A 14,758-nucleotide genomic window follows, 5' to 3' on the forward strand; every position below is an offset into this window, starting at 1 on the left:
CTCCGTCGACGGTCGCCTCTGAGCTCTCGGGGGGCCCCCCCGGGCTCCCCACGCCCCGGCCTCTCCCCGCCCCGGCCCGGCATGGACACGAGCCCACGAGGTGTCTCGGCCTCAGCCGCCACTTTGCCGTCGCTGCTGCCATCGCTGTCGCCGCCGAGAGCCGAGCCCGGGTGGTTTTAGGAAAAGTGAGGGACCAAGTGTGGGGGTCGCGGAGAGAGGAGTAGCGGGGAGCCGAGCGGGCGCCCGGACCCCCAGACAGGGCCCCGGGGGGCGGGGGGCGCTCACGGATCCAGCACCTTCAGACCTGCCTCTTAGGGTCGGGTCCGTCCGGAGACCCGAGCTGAGCACTGACGGTGGTTCTTTGCCCTCCCCTCCCCTCCACACCCTGCCCCACCCCGACCACACCCCACCCCCCTCCACCACCCTGCTCACCTCCCTCCCATCCCCCACCCCTGTCTGCCAGGTCGGAGGCGGGTTTAAAGCCAGGTGCGCCGAGGCAGCTCGCCATGTCCAGATCCGGGGACCGGACCTCCACCTTCGACCCCAGCCACAGCGACAACCTGCTGCACGGCCTCAACCTGCTGTGGAGGAAGCAGCTGTTTTGCGACGTGACCCTGACGGCCCAGGGCCAGCAGTTCCACTGCCACAAGGCCGTGCTGGCCTCCTGCTCGCAGTACTTCCGATCGCTCTTCTCCAGCCACCCCCCTCTCGGGGGAGGGGTCGGCGGCCAGGACGGCCTGGGGGCCCCCAAGGAGCCACCGCAGCAGCCGCCGCAGCAGCAGCCGCCGCCGCCGCCAGCGCAGGAGGAGCCCGGCACTCCATCCTCCTCCCCCGACGACAAGCTGCTGACCAGTCCCCGGGCCATCAACAACCTGGTGCTCCAGGGCTGCTCGTCCATCGGGCTGCGCCTGGTGCTGGAGTACCTCTACACGGCCAACGTGACCCTCTCCCTGGACACGGTGGAGGAGGTGCTGTCGGTCAGCAAGATTTTGCACATCCCCCAGGTCACCAAGCTTTGTGTGCAGTTCCTCAACGACCAGATCTCGGTGCAGAACTACAAGCAGGTGTGCAAGATCGCCGCGCTGCACGGCCTGGAGGAGACCAAGAAGCTGGCCAACAAGTACCTGGTGGAGGACGTGCTGCTACTTAACTTCGAGGAGATGCGCGCCCTGCTGGATTCGCTGCCGCCCCCCGTGGAGTCGGAGCTGGCGCTCTTCCAGATGTCCGTGCTCTGGCTGGAGCACGACCGCGAGACCCGCATGCAGTACGCGCCCGACCTCATGAAGCGCCTCCGCTTCGCGCTCATCCCGGCCCCCGAGCTGGTGGAGCGGGTCCAGTCGGTGGATTTCATGCGCACCGACCCGGTCTGCCAGAAGCTGCTGCTGGACGCCATGAACTACCACCTGATGCCCTTCAGGCAGCACTGCAGGCAGAGCCTGGCCAGCAGGTATGAGACAACAAAGGTGGGAGTGGGTGGGGTGCGGTGGGGGTGGGGGGAGCCCGAGAGGCCGGAGGGAGGGGAGAGGGCAGAGAGGAGGAGGGAGAGGGGGCTGCTGAACAGGAGGCTCCTGCAGGCTGAAAACAACTGAAAACAAACAATTCGGACTGTGGGGTGGGGGGGTTGGGGAGTTGATTTCAGAGTCCCTGAAAGGTCAACGGGAAACTGGCCTCCGTGCATCCCAGAAAGTCCGCGTTCTCAGTATCCGCAGAGAGGAAGATGGACTCCTGGGCAGAAATTGACAGGCAGGTGGGACCAAAGGTCCGGGCCATTGGAAGTACAGCTTGGGAAGACTTCCTACCCAGTCCTCCCTCTACGTCTCAAAATAGGCTTGGCTTAAGGAAAAGGATCCTGTGATGAGAAGTACCCCCGCCCATTCCACCCATTTCCTGCTTCGGGCGAGCAGAAGTGCCAGGGGATAACTCCAGAAGAAAAGCTTTTCATTCATTCCAACAACTCAAGTTATTTTGTTTGTTTGTTTGTTTGTTTGGGGGTTGCTCCCCTTGGAGGTTAGAGTTCTAAAAGGCCTTGTCTTTTAGGGTCAGTGTTGGAAAGTCTGGCATCACCCAGGCAAACTCTTATGTCTTGGAAAAAGGAAGACCTTATCCTTTTCACTTTTAAAGGAGAGCCAAGGAAGAGGTTTCAGGGAGGCAGAGTGAATCCTGCCTAAGTAGCTCCCATGTCAAAGGGGAGCACAGTTGAAAACTGATGAATAGTTCATCTAGCTGCAGTTAGGTCTGTGCGCCTGCTCTGAAGTCACAAAGGAGTTGGAGAATTGTTGTTGTTGTTGCTATTTGGAATGTGTCCCGTGTGTGTACTGAAAGTAGGATTTCCTGTCCAAGGGGAGAGAGAAAAACAATGCCTTTTTAAAATGCTGCTGAGATTAAAGAAAAAAAAAAGACTGTAGGAATTGACAATTCTGTTTTATTGGCTCCAATTTTAAAACCCTTTTTAATGAGCCCTCGCAGAGGGTTGCTTTCTTTTTTTAGAAAAGAAGCAGTGTCTTCTTCTCAGTTTCTCAGGATAAAACATCGCGAGTCCAGATGCCAGGTACCCCAGTCTCATCCACTAAGTGTTGTGTTAGAAAGTACATGGTTTAACTCAGAAGGAGTCTGGAAGATGGGGTCTGCTTTCTGCACCCTTATAGAATTAAAGGTTTATTTTTTCCATCATGATGTTTCTACCAGACCTGGGTAACTGAAGTTTAGGAAACTGGAAGATATTCTCTACAGTTGTTTAGGGAGCACTGGTGGTCATGTGAGGCCCATGGGAGGCATGGGAAATCTTGAACTTAGAAATCTTGTAAGTTGATTTTTCTACTGTTGGTAAGAAATGAATTAATAACTTGTAGCGCTGCAAGATAACACTAGCAAGACAATAACACAAGCAAGAATCCAAACTCTTATGCTTGAATAGTGAATACAGAAGTCCAAATGACAACTAGGACTTGAAATGTATTTTTATTTTAAGAGTTCCCATTTGTCTAAAGATCAAGTTGGTAAATTTAATGTGATGGGCAAATGTCACCACACCGAGGAACACTGGTGATCAATATTCTGTTATTTAACTTTTATGACTTTTAAACAACTTACAGGTATACATAATTTAGAATATATCTTACATATTCAGTTATAGTCCTGAACACGCATGTATTCATATGTTTTAAAATGTACTATCTAGTGTAAATTCAGAAACCCAGAAGGAAAATAAAATTAAGATTTAACTTGTCCTAAGAGTAACGGGGCGAAATGAGAATTATACATTTGATCCAATAAATAAGCCTAAAGTCCTCAATGCACTTTTACCTGATAAATATGTCCTAGGTTTCAGTGTTAGAAGAGTTGACTTTCAAAATGAAAAATCCATTTCTCACCTTAGTCTGGATTCAGCACGCCAGCTGGGGCCTTCTGGCTCTGTCGTGGTGGATGGCTGAGATACCAGGCTGCCTGGCTCCGTGACCACACAGTCCAGCTTCACTGGGCCATATCATTTGAAGGATATGTAGTGCCGTCTGACCACTGAATGCTTACAAGTGTCATGGATGCTGCAAGAATCTGATACTTCCGCAGTAGGAAGGAGACTGTATTTTCCTTAAAAAGCAGATCTGGAAAACAGTTCATGTGAACCTATTGTTGATCTCAAAGTAATATAATTTTAGACTTTGTTCCATTATTAGTAACCATAGCATTTTAATTTGGGGGACTAATTACATTATTCTGATTTTAATTCACAGAAAGAATGCAAGCATAATCACCAAGACCTTAGCTTTAATGTAGACAAAAATGCTGTAAGTTGCAACCAATAGTATGATATCAGCCCATTTATTATAGTGTCAGCATAATATAAAAATGTTCTCTTAGCTTTACATGTAGTTTAACAGAGGGATAGATGTGCTAAAAAATTATTTTTGAAATTGCATCAGTTTTATTGAAGACAATTAGATGGAAGGGCTTTGTATTTATTACTTTTTATCCACCTGTAGTTTCTAAAGTCTAAATATGAAAGAGCTCCTCAAATTCAGAGAAGGAGTTGAAAAATTAAAACTGGCCAGTCTGTTGGAATAAGTTCAAAATTCAAGCAAGTAGAATAACTTCAAAGGAATTTACTTGTTTAAGAGTACATGTCTTCTATAGAATGCAGGAATATTAATATAATAATTATATATTTTTAAAAAAATTTTTAAATTATTGAGTAATTTGGAATTTTTTAAGTCTAAAAAATAAAGCAAGCCAAGCATAGAGACTTTATAAATATGCAAATTAATTTAATTTTGTCTTAGTTGTTAGTTTTTCTTATTATGCCATTTATACTTAGATTCTATTTTATTTAACAAACTGAGCACTGAGGATATTAAAAAATAAGAGACTTATTATCTTATATTCAAATATATACATAACTAATTTAAAATCACAGGACATGATTGGACAAAAATTTAAATATTTTGAAATCTTATTACTTAGTTATTTTTATTTTGCTTTATTGCAAGAAATGGGACACAGAAGTTTTTGGAAAAGTTTCTAGAATAACTATTATTAAAGGCTTCTAAAGGACAAAAATTTAATAAAGTGGCATGACTTGCAACATTTAGTGCATTAAAAAGTAAATATCAAAAACTTAGAGTGCAAGTTCAATGCGAGAAACCCCAAAAAGTTTTTTATTTGTATTTTTTAAGTTGTTATGCATAATTTAGTAATTGTCCCAAGTAAATCAAATTGGACTGGATCTCTTAGGTTTTCATTGCACCTCCCACAGTGTAACAGTTAAATAAACATTTACTGAAAGTTGAAGGAATGGAAATTATAAAGTAAGAAAGCCTCAGTATTACGTTTTCCCAATATGTTCTTTAATCTTGATTCCTGTTGCACATAGCAAAAATTAATTGAACTTTCTCCAGGTAAACACCTGTAACAGAAAAGCATTTATAAAAATAATTATATTTTTGAATATTTAATTACAAGTTATTGCAGTCCCATATACAGTTCTGTATTGAAGTATAGTTTTCAAGAGATTATATTTTATAGAAGATAAAAGGTTACTTTATAAAAAATTCACTTTCTTCAGTCTTTTCAAAGATTTCACATAAATTGATATAAAAATCTATTTAAACATCAGGAGTACTAATTATCTATTTGCTAAAATGACTTGCAATGATTAAAAAGCCATTAGAATTCCTTAAGGCATAGTTTTGACTCCTGGTTTTGGTGCTTAGAAAGTGTTTCTTTAAATGTAGGATAATATTTTCCATTGGTTCCCTTCCTAAGACCTGAATAAAACCTCAACAAAGCAAACTCATCTTGTATCCATGAATGCTTTAAATCATCGCTTCCCTTTATGTCAATTTGGTACCCTCAGATAAGAACTTGTTAGGTAGTTAGAGTTTCATATCAGAAGTCACTCAGCCATTCAGAATACAATTTGTTTATTATCTCAAACAGGACCATTGATTACAGAATTATGTCACAGGTATGGGAGACAAATAGTTATATCCTACAATCAAAAGGCAGTTAGAATATATATTAGTGCATTGCACTGGCTCAGAGTACTTACTGACCACAGTGGACATGTTCAGATTTCAATTCACCTTTGTCTTTTTCCCCAGTTTGAACACATTGGGCTCGCTCGTTACCTTAGCTAATTTCTAAGTTATCTCAACTTTCTACCTTAAAAAGTCAGTGAAAAATGTTACAGTAGTTACTTCATACCAGATGATGTTCTAAGTGTTTTACAAACACAAACTTATTCAATGTTCATAATAGCCCTAAGGGATGGATACCATCATTTGCCTCATTTTATAGGTGGAAAAACTGGGTCAGAGAGCAGTTAAGCATTTTGCCATGGCGACACAGCTAGTAAGTGACAGAGCCAAAGTCTGAGCCAAGCATGGTGGCTCTTGAGTCTGTGTTCTCATCAGTGGTGTTTCTACTTATTACTGTGAGCCTCTCTGTCCTGTCATATAATCTGCTGATTGGTCTTAGAGTTATATGTAAAGTTAAGACTTCTCTTTTGGAAAGACATTTGTGAGGGTTAAATTTTATTTTATTTTTTTAACTTTTTATTTTACATTGGAGTGCAGTTGATTTACAATGTTGTGTTAGTTTCAGATGTACGACAAAGTGATCCAGTCATACGTATACAAGTATCTCTTCTTTTTCGAGTTCTTTTTTCAATTAGGTTGTTCTAAAATATTGAGCAGAGTTCCCTGTGCTATATAGTAAGGGTTCAATTTTACTGTATCTGATTTTAAAAGAAGTTGAGGAGGGATATTACTCTGGACTAGAGGTCAGCTTTTCTTTTTTCCTGTTAAAGGTCAAATAGTAATTATACTTGGCTTCAGGGTCATATTCTGTTGCAACTATGTCACTCTTCCTTGGTAGCACAGAAACAACCATGGTAACACAAAATAATACATAAATGAATGAGCATGGCTGTGTTACAATACAACATTTGTGAGCATCAATGTTTCGTGTGATTTTCGCATGTTATGAAATATTATTCTTCTTCTGATTCTTTTCAACCCTTTTAAAACATAACAACCATTCTAGGGGTGGCAGGGGGGACTATTGTAAAAACGAGAGGCAGGCTGGGTTTGCTCTGTGAGTCACAGTTTGCCAAAACCCATTTTAGGCACTTGGGCTATATCAGTGAACAGGGACACAACACTTTACCCTTATTCTAGTAGAAAGAATCCCACTGGTCTTCTTGCTTCTGTTTGGAAAGAGTTCACATCTAAATAGTTCTACCCTGCCAAGTTAAAATTTCAACTTCCCATGGTAAGACTTAAGAATTTAAACAGTGATCCCAGGAAGGTAAATGGTGATTAATTAAAACAGTGAATGAGCTGCTCGTTTTCACAAACATACTGGATATAGACCCAACTAACATAGACTGGTCATTATTCAGGATAGGCTTTAATATCATTGATATGGTATTTTAATGATTTCCGGTAGGAAATTAGAGGAGCCAGGTACATTTAATGCACTGCTTTCTGAGATTGACATGCACATATTGAATAAACTAATCTAGGCATATAAATGAACACATGAACAATTACTTTTCCAAATGCCAAACTATATCTCCAGCTGCTGTGATCAAAGGGCATTGTTGTCAGGACTTCTGATTTCTAAGTGAATCAGCTGGACTGAGTATATCTGTAGAACCTCTTTGCCTTCTTCTCCACAGTGGGTAACCCCTAGCAGAGCACGTGTGCTGTAGGTTGTAGGTTTGGCTTATGTATTTATCTCCCAACTAGATCAAGTGCCTAGCCTTGACCCCAAAATGTGAGTTCAGCATGAATTGGTATTGGTCTTAAACATAATTGTGGTAGACACTTAGGATTTGTTTCAGTTTTATATGAATTGACAAAGCCAACAGAAGATAAAAGTGGAGACGATTTTAAAGATGCTTGCACACACACACCTGCACACAACTGCTGTTTACCAATAATAATGGTAGATGTCACTAGTTGAGCACTGACTAGTTGAGCATGAATGTGCTTAATATATTACTTACATTCTTTCTAGTCCTTTCAGTCTTTTAAAACATTAGACAGTTGAGGCTCAGAGAAAATAAGTAAGTTGTCCAATTATCTGAATAATGGTGAATTGAATCAGTTGTCATCCTTTGAAGTATAGCCTCTTGTTATAAGTGAATATTGTAAATATGACTTCTAGGAAAAACAAACTCCAATCGACGCCTCCACATCTTTGTTTTACCACAGCACAGTAGTGATTAAAACTTCCAATTTTCTAACTCATAGTCAAACCACCAAGCGAGAGGAAGAGTAGAAAGCTCAGATTCTTTCCTGCTGGTCTACATACTCTATTAACTAATTCTGAGACTAAGGGGCTAAATAATGAGGTTGCTGAGATTTAGTGCTATGATTATTGACTCTAAAAGCAGGGTGAGCTGATATATTTTAAATAAACTGATAAAAGTGATTTCCCTGAGGCTCCTATAGTTAAGAGTTCTCCTTCCAAGGCAAGGGAAGCAGGTTCGATCCCTGGTCAGGGAGCAAAGATCCCACATGCCTTATGACCAAGAAACCAAACCATAAAAAAACAGGAGCAATATTGTAACAAATTGAATAAAGACTTTAAAATGGTCCACATTCAAAAAAAATCTTAAAAAAAAAACCAAATTAAGAACTTTACAATTTAACTGTGAAAACTAATTGTGAAAATAAAACAAACCAAAACAAAGCCTTGAAGCTTGAATTGGAATCAAGAGATTTTCCTCCTCTAGATTTGTGTTCACTGGAGTCCTGGAGAATATCAGCTTTGTTTCTGAGAAAACAATAGAAAGCTCATGTTGATAATATTTATAGTTGATAAATACAACAGGTAGAAACCAGAATTATAAAAATGCCTGTATGTTTCATTAACAGAAAATAAGATTAATCTAATTGAGATTTTATTCTGTTTACATTTTGTTTCAAGTAAAGCAATTATCCTTCAACAACAACAAAAAACACATTAAAAATAAAACAAAAAAAAACTCCTTGACAATTAAAAAAAAATCATCTTAAGAATTGCTACACCATAGTGTTTAGCCTTCTTTCATTCATTTAGAATTCCAGAAAATATATTCAGTTCTGTGTCCTTTCCATTAACATCCAAGATAATTTATGATGCATGGATTAGTAATGATGATTCTTCTTAAAAAAAAACAAAAACCAAATAAGCACTATTTTGATACGGACAGGAGAGTAAGGTAACCAGGGGAAGGACTCTCAGTTGTAGTGTCTATTTTACTGTAAATATCAAAAGGGCTTGTTTATTCACAAATGTGAATGACAATCATGTTAGAACTATTTGCAACAGTAGATGTAAGGCAGAAAGTTACTAGAGAAAACCTACAGTAGTTGAGGAATGAAAATAGCAAATATTTGAGGTAGAAAGAAAATAAATCATAGGGAAGTAAAAGAAAAACAAAACAGCAGTAACAGAAGTACAAAGAAATATAGTAAATCAAAAGAAGTATTAATAAATAAACCATCTTAAAAAGAAACAAAAAGAGAACTAGTAGTAAGGGAGGATAACCAAAAAAATTCTAAAGTTTGGAGAATAGACACACTCAATATGTGTTGGACTCATAAGCACAAATTAAGAAGCATTTAAGTCACTACATAGTGAACATATAATTTACAGAGTTACAATGTTCCACTAAAAGGGAAAAAAACCTGATTCCTCAAGAGAAAAAAAAATCAGCAAAAGAAAATGGTCAGTCATGGAACCTTCACTCCTATAACTTGATCCAGTTCAATAATTATACATTTGTAATCAGCTAAAATGTTTATAAATAACTCTTTGTTCTCATGCTAGATAGTGTAGTAGTTTTAGAAGTGTAGGTTTCAAGGTTATGCCAACTGGAGGAGAAGAAAATATGACTGTGTTCTTTGTGAATCTTAATTTCCAGTATAATTGGTGCTGGCAGAAGACCTGAGAAGCAAGGGGACTTCCACAACCTTGGGTAGCTTTTCTAAACTAGGCCAATGACCATGCCACACCCACAGTGGGAATTCGGGGTGATGCATCAAATTTACACTAACAAGAACCTCTGTTGTGGAATAGCCCCCAAACTTGTGTCAGACAGGTATAACACACCAAAGTCTGCTATGCTCTGAGATATAGGGTGAAGAACATAGACACATTCATGACTTCATGTAGTTTACATATAAGAAAAAAGAGTAAATAGTTACACAAATTAATCACACTGATAATACATGCTATAGACTAGCAAAGTGCCCTGTTCTGAGAGCTGGTCTAACAAGGTGCTATAACCTTGTCACAGTGGCCGAAGAATTCTTCCTCTGCAGAAGAAGTTTAAGGTGAGCCCATTTCCAGAGTAGGAATAGAGATGCTGATGTGGAGAATGGATATGTGGACGCAGGGAGGGAAGGGGAGGCTAGGATGAATTGGGAGAGTAGCGGTGACATATATACACGATCACGTGTAAAATGGAGAAGGAAATGGCAGCCCACTCCAGTATTCTTGCCTGCGAAATCCCATGGACAGAGGAGCCTGACAGGCTACCATGCACGAGTTCACAAGAGTTGGACACGACTGAGCAACTATACCACTACCTCCGCGTGTGTAAAAGAGCTAGCTGGTGCGAAGCTGCTATTTTGGACAAGGAGCTCATCTCGTGGCTCTGTGATGACCTAGGCGGGTGGGATGGGAGATCGAAAAGGAGGGGATACATGTATACATGGAGCTGATGCACTTCATTGTACAGTTGAAAACAAGACAATATTGTAAAGAAATTATATTCTAAAAAAAAAAGAAAGAAAGAAAGAAAGACGAGCTTTGAGAGTTGAGATGTCCAGAGTAACGGGTCTGGAGGAAGGCAGGATCTGTAAGCAGGGAGGCACAAGCTAAGAGAATACTAGGCAGCAAAGAGTTGGTAACTTCCAGGAGCTGAAGAAACGAAAGATGGCTAGAGGCTGTGGAAAAGTGTTGTCAAAATCATAGAGGAAGTTGTCAGCTCTGCTAAGGATTAACCACTACATGGATGAATCCCATATGGAAAAATCAGCAGGTTTTTATACTTGAACTGACTAAATAAACAGCACTATACTGGAAACACTGCCACCTTTGAATTCATAAACCTAAATGTGTATCTTGGCTCCACTTTAGCTGAGTAAAATGGGTTAAGAATTATATAGTTCAAGTTCCCGGGGTTTTGGTCAAGATCAGCTGAGACCATGAGAAAAACAACAACAACAACTTACGAACAGAAAGTGCTATTTGTAATTGATTAATTTTTAATTTTAAAAGATACACTAAGCAGATTTACCTCAATACATTTTTGCCCATCAAGAACACTCTTGAACAGATTTGTGAGTTCCCCAATAGCACAGAAATAAACTTGTAAGGACCTAAGAGCGAAGTTGGAGGGATTCGAAGGTGAATACAAGGGCATCAGAAGAAAATGGGGAAATCAGAATTTCTGATTGTTCCCAGCAATTCATGTTTAATTCCTCAAAGGGAAGATGATGGCCTTTTTAGATACTGCAAGTCTCCTATTCTTCCTTTCACAGAGGAGAAGCCCTCTTCTTTTTCATCTTATACATTCGATGTAAGGCTTGGTTTTCTGCGGCTCGCAGGGCCTCTGGTGTCCCTGCCTGGCTCCCTTCTCCCAGGGCGCCTGCCAGCGGGCTGGTGGTTGCACCTGCGCTGGGACCCAGGCTTCCTCCGAGCTCAGCTGGGCCGCCGTATGGAGACTGGCTCACTGGAGGCTGCAGGGAAGTGAACTGAAGAATTACAGTCGGTTTCACTTCCCTGCCTTATGTGCCTTCAGGTGCCTCTGAAGACAGGCGAGGCCAGTGAAATGGAGAGGAGAAGGAAGAGAGAAAGACCCAGGTTAGAGAAGAAAAGAGTCCTTGAAAATGTAGGGGCATTGTTGAAAAATGCAGATGGTTGGATGCGTGTGGATGTGTTCCGTGCGTAGCCCCCCGATACCAGTGTGCTCCGTGGCTGCCAACTTGAAATTTTCTGTACAGTGGCTCCTGAGAGGTTTTTTTTTTTTTAATTTTTTAATCACCTAAAGGTCTTGCGTGTAGGTTTGGGGCAGGGACAAACATTCAGAGTCTGACACTGAGTGAAGAATTACTGGATTGGAAGTGTGCCTTTTTCATCAAAAAAGAAAGTAGTCATATTTGTAACTCCTGCTTAGAACAAAGCTGTGGATCCTGGCTGGCCCTGATTTTTCACACCCCTCAGAACCAACGTCCCTGGAACATCCTGAGTAAATGGAAAGGATTAGAAGAGGGAATGGAAAATGTTTGAGTCAGAGAGGGAAACTTAGAAGGAAGAACTTTAATGCTTTAAGATGCACACCAGGACCTCAGCACTTTCTACCCCGTATGCATGAACAGAGGGTCATTGATACTGTGAGGGAGTTCAGCCAGTATTGGTGCCTTATAGACACAGAAGTGTGCGGCTCCTTGCAGGGACCAATTTGGTGGATTGGTTACTATGACAACAGTATCGCTACTGTCTGTGGCAATTCCTATGAACTCCCTGTCTTAAGGTTTTCACAAGGGTTCACTCCAAAATGACATCCGGAGACATGGACTACAGGGTAAAGCTAGGAGATACATTTATGGAGAGAAAGAGAACATGACATAATAGGAGATACAGTTAAAAATGTTATGCATATAGTGCAAATATTTTAAACAGTTCTATTGCATAGTAATTAAAACCTAAAAGTCAGACAGATTCAGGTTAAATCCCACCTTGACCACATATTAGCTGGCTCTCCTTGGGGAGTTTACTTAACTTGTTTTCAGATTGCTTATTTATGACATGTATATAATGATGCCCACCTCCTCAGGGCAATCCTGAATGTTGGGTGAAAATATGTACTGCATTTGACATAGTGCCTGACAGTAAATGCATAATCGTTGATAGCTTTTATTTTTATAGAAATAGTTCTGTTTATATCAGTTTTCCCTTCTGTTCACTTGTTAGGACTCCTAATTCCATACAGGATGTTTTTTCTAGAACCAGATTCTCACAGCCTGAGTTTCAAGTGCTGCTCCTACAGTAATGAGGTTTAGCTTGACAGTGTTTGTTTTATCCACCTCTGAGTACACTGCAGAGCTGAGGCCAGTCCTGAGTCTGGTCCATCCTTCTGATATATCCATGTCAGCAACTGAAAAAAAGTTAGAAAAGCCTTTCTGGATTCAGGTTGAACAGCTTTTCTGAGATGTAATTTCTATCCAGCACAATTCACCCATTTAAAAAAGTATACAATCCAATGATTTTTAATATATTTGTGGTGTTGGCAGCCATCACCACAATTAATTTTATTTTTTATTTATTTATTTTTGTGTGTCCTGGATTCCCCAAGACCACCTTCACTTCTCAGACTAACCGCAAGTTCAGGGGTACTAAGGTTAAGAACAAAGACAAGCCTTTCACCTAGAACATTTTTTTATCCCTTCCTCCCAGAAGACCCCATGAAAGTGAAAGTGAAAGTCGCTCAGTCATGTCTGACTCTTTGCAACCCCATGGACTATACAGTCCATGGAATTCTTCAGGCCAGAATACTGGAGTGGATAGCCTTTTCCTTCTCCAGGGGATCTTCCCAACACAGGGATTGAACCCAGGGCTCCCACATTGCAGGCAGATTCTTTACCAGCTGAGCCACCAAGGGAAGCCCTAAAGACCTATTAGCAATCAGTCCCCACTTGGCCCTGCCTTTTGCAGCCCTAGGCAACCAGTAATCTACTCTCTCCGTAAATCCATAGATTTTCTTATTCTGAACATTTCAAATAAATGGAATCATGCAATATGTGGTCTTTGAGGCTGGTTTCTTTCATGCAGCATGTCTTCAAAGTTCATCTATGCTGTAGTATGTAACAATACTTCATTCTTTTTATGGTTAAATAGTATTCCATTGTATAGATAAACCACACTTTATCCATTAGTGGGTGGACATTTGATTTGTTTCCATTTTTTGCTATTGTGAATAATGCTGCTGTGAGCATTTATGTGTAAGTTTTTGTGTCGACATATGTTCTCATTGGAGAAGGCAATGGCAACCCACTCCAGTACTCTTGCCTGGAAAATCCCATTGATGGTGGAGCCTGGTAGGCTGCAGTCCCTGAGGTCGCTAAGAATCAGACATGACTGAGCAACTTCACTTTCACTTTTCACTTTCCTGCATTGGAGAAGGAAATGGCAACCCACTCCAGTGTTCTTGCCTGGAGAATCCCAGGGATGGGGGAGCCTTGTGGGCTGCTGTCTATGGGGTCACACAGAGTCGGACACGACTGAACCCACTTAGCAGCAGCAGCAGCAGCATGTTCTCATTTCTCTTAGATATATATACCTAGGAGTGGAATTGCAGGGTCATATTTATCAAGTTAACACTGAACAAGAGGAACCATCAGATTGTTTTCCAAAGCAGCTGCACCATTTTTCATTATAGTTCCAATTTTTCCACTTCCCCACCCACACTTAACACCCGTCTTTTTGACTGTAGCCATCCTGATCAATGTGAAATGCTATCTCACTGTGATTTGCATTTCCTTAGTGGCTAATGATGTTGAGCATCTTTTCACGTGCTTATAGGCCACTTGTATATTTTTCGGAAAAAAAGTTTTATCAACTCCTTTGGCCACTTTTTAGTTGGGTTATTTTCCTTTTCTTACTGAGTTGAGGAAGTCTTTTTGACCTTTTTAGGAGGACTTCTTATGGTTCCTAGGTCAAACTGGGGCCACCTTCTGCAGGAATTGGGTGTCCTATTTGACAAAAATAAAAACAAATGCATACAGATGTACAGTGGAAATTTCTACGAATACCTTTATGTAGCACATATGTCTATTGTGTAAAATTCTGGGAGTTTAGTGTGGCAGAGGACAGTATCTGTGGTTGACTTTGATGCTGTTTGTTTTCTTCTTCATGTGATTATTTTGACTTTGTGTTGATTCAGGCATTATATTCCTCAAGTGTAGGAAGATTCCTTGGTGTAGCAAATCTTTTATTCAAAGAAAAAATGTTTATTACTCAAGTATTAATTTACGTTATCTTAAAGGCAGATCAGAATTTTTATTCAAACTGTGTTTATACAATAAGTATTTTAGGGAAATGAGGTAAAATTCTTCGACTGCCAAAACAGTGATAATTCATTAGAACTGCTGCAGAAGGAGAAATTAAAAAAAAAAAAAAAAAACTTTGAAAAACAGATGCTCTCATTTGAAAGGGGATTCAGAAGTGTTCCTTGTAGGGATCAGCAGGAAACAGCACAGTCCAG

At 40.9% G+C, this 14,758-nt stretch overlaps 1 protein-coding gene across 1 annotated transcript in view; it reads left to right on the forward strand.

Moving 5' to 3' along the window:
- The first annotated feature begins 465 nt into the window (after window positions 1-465).
- Window positions 466-14,758, forward strand: part of KLHL14 (kelch like family member 14) — a 107,771-nt gene continuing 93,478 nt past the window's right edge. The window contains exon 1 of the mRNA XM_065932389.1: window positions 466-1,447. Coding sequence (XP_065788461.1) covers window positions 507-1,447 — 941 coding nt within the window. The 5' untranslated portion in view covers window positions 466-506. The remainder of the gene's footprint in view (window positions 1,448-14,758) is intronic.

Source organism: Muntiacus reevesi, chromosome 4 (genome assembly GCF_963930625.1).
Source record: "Muntiacus reevesi chromosome 4, mMunRee1.1, whole genome shotgun sequence".
Classification (NCBI taxonomy): domain Eukaryota; kingdom Metazoa; phylum Chordata; class Mammalia; order Artiodactyla; family Cervidae; genus Muntiacus; species Muntiacus reevesi.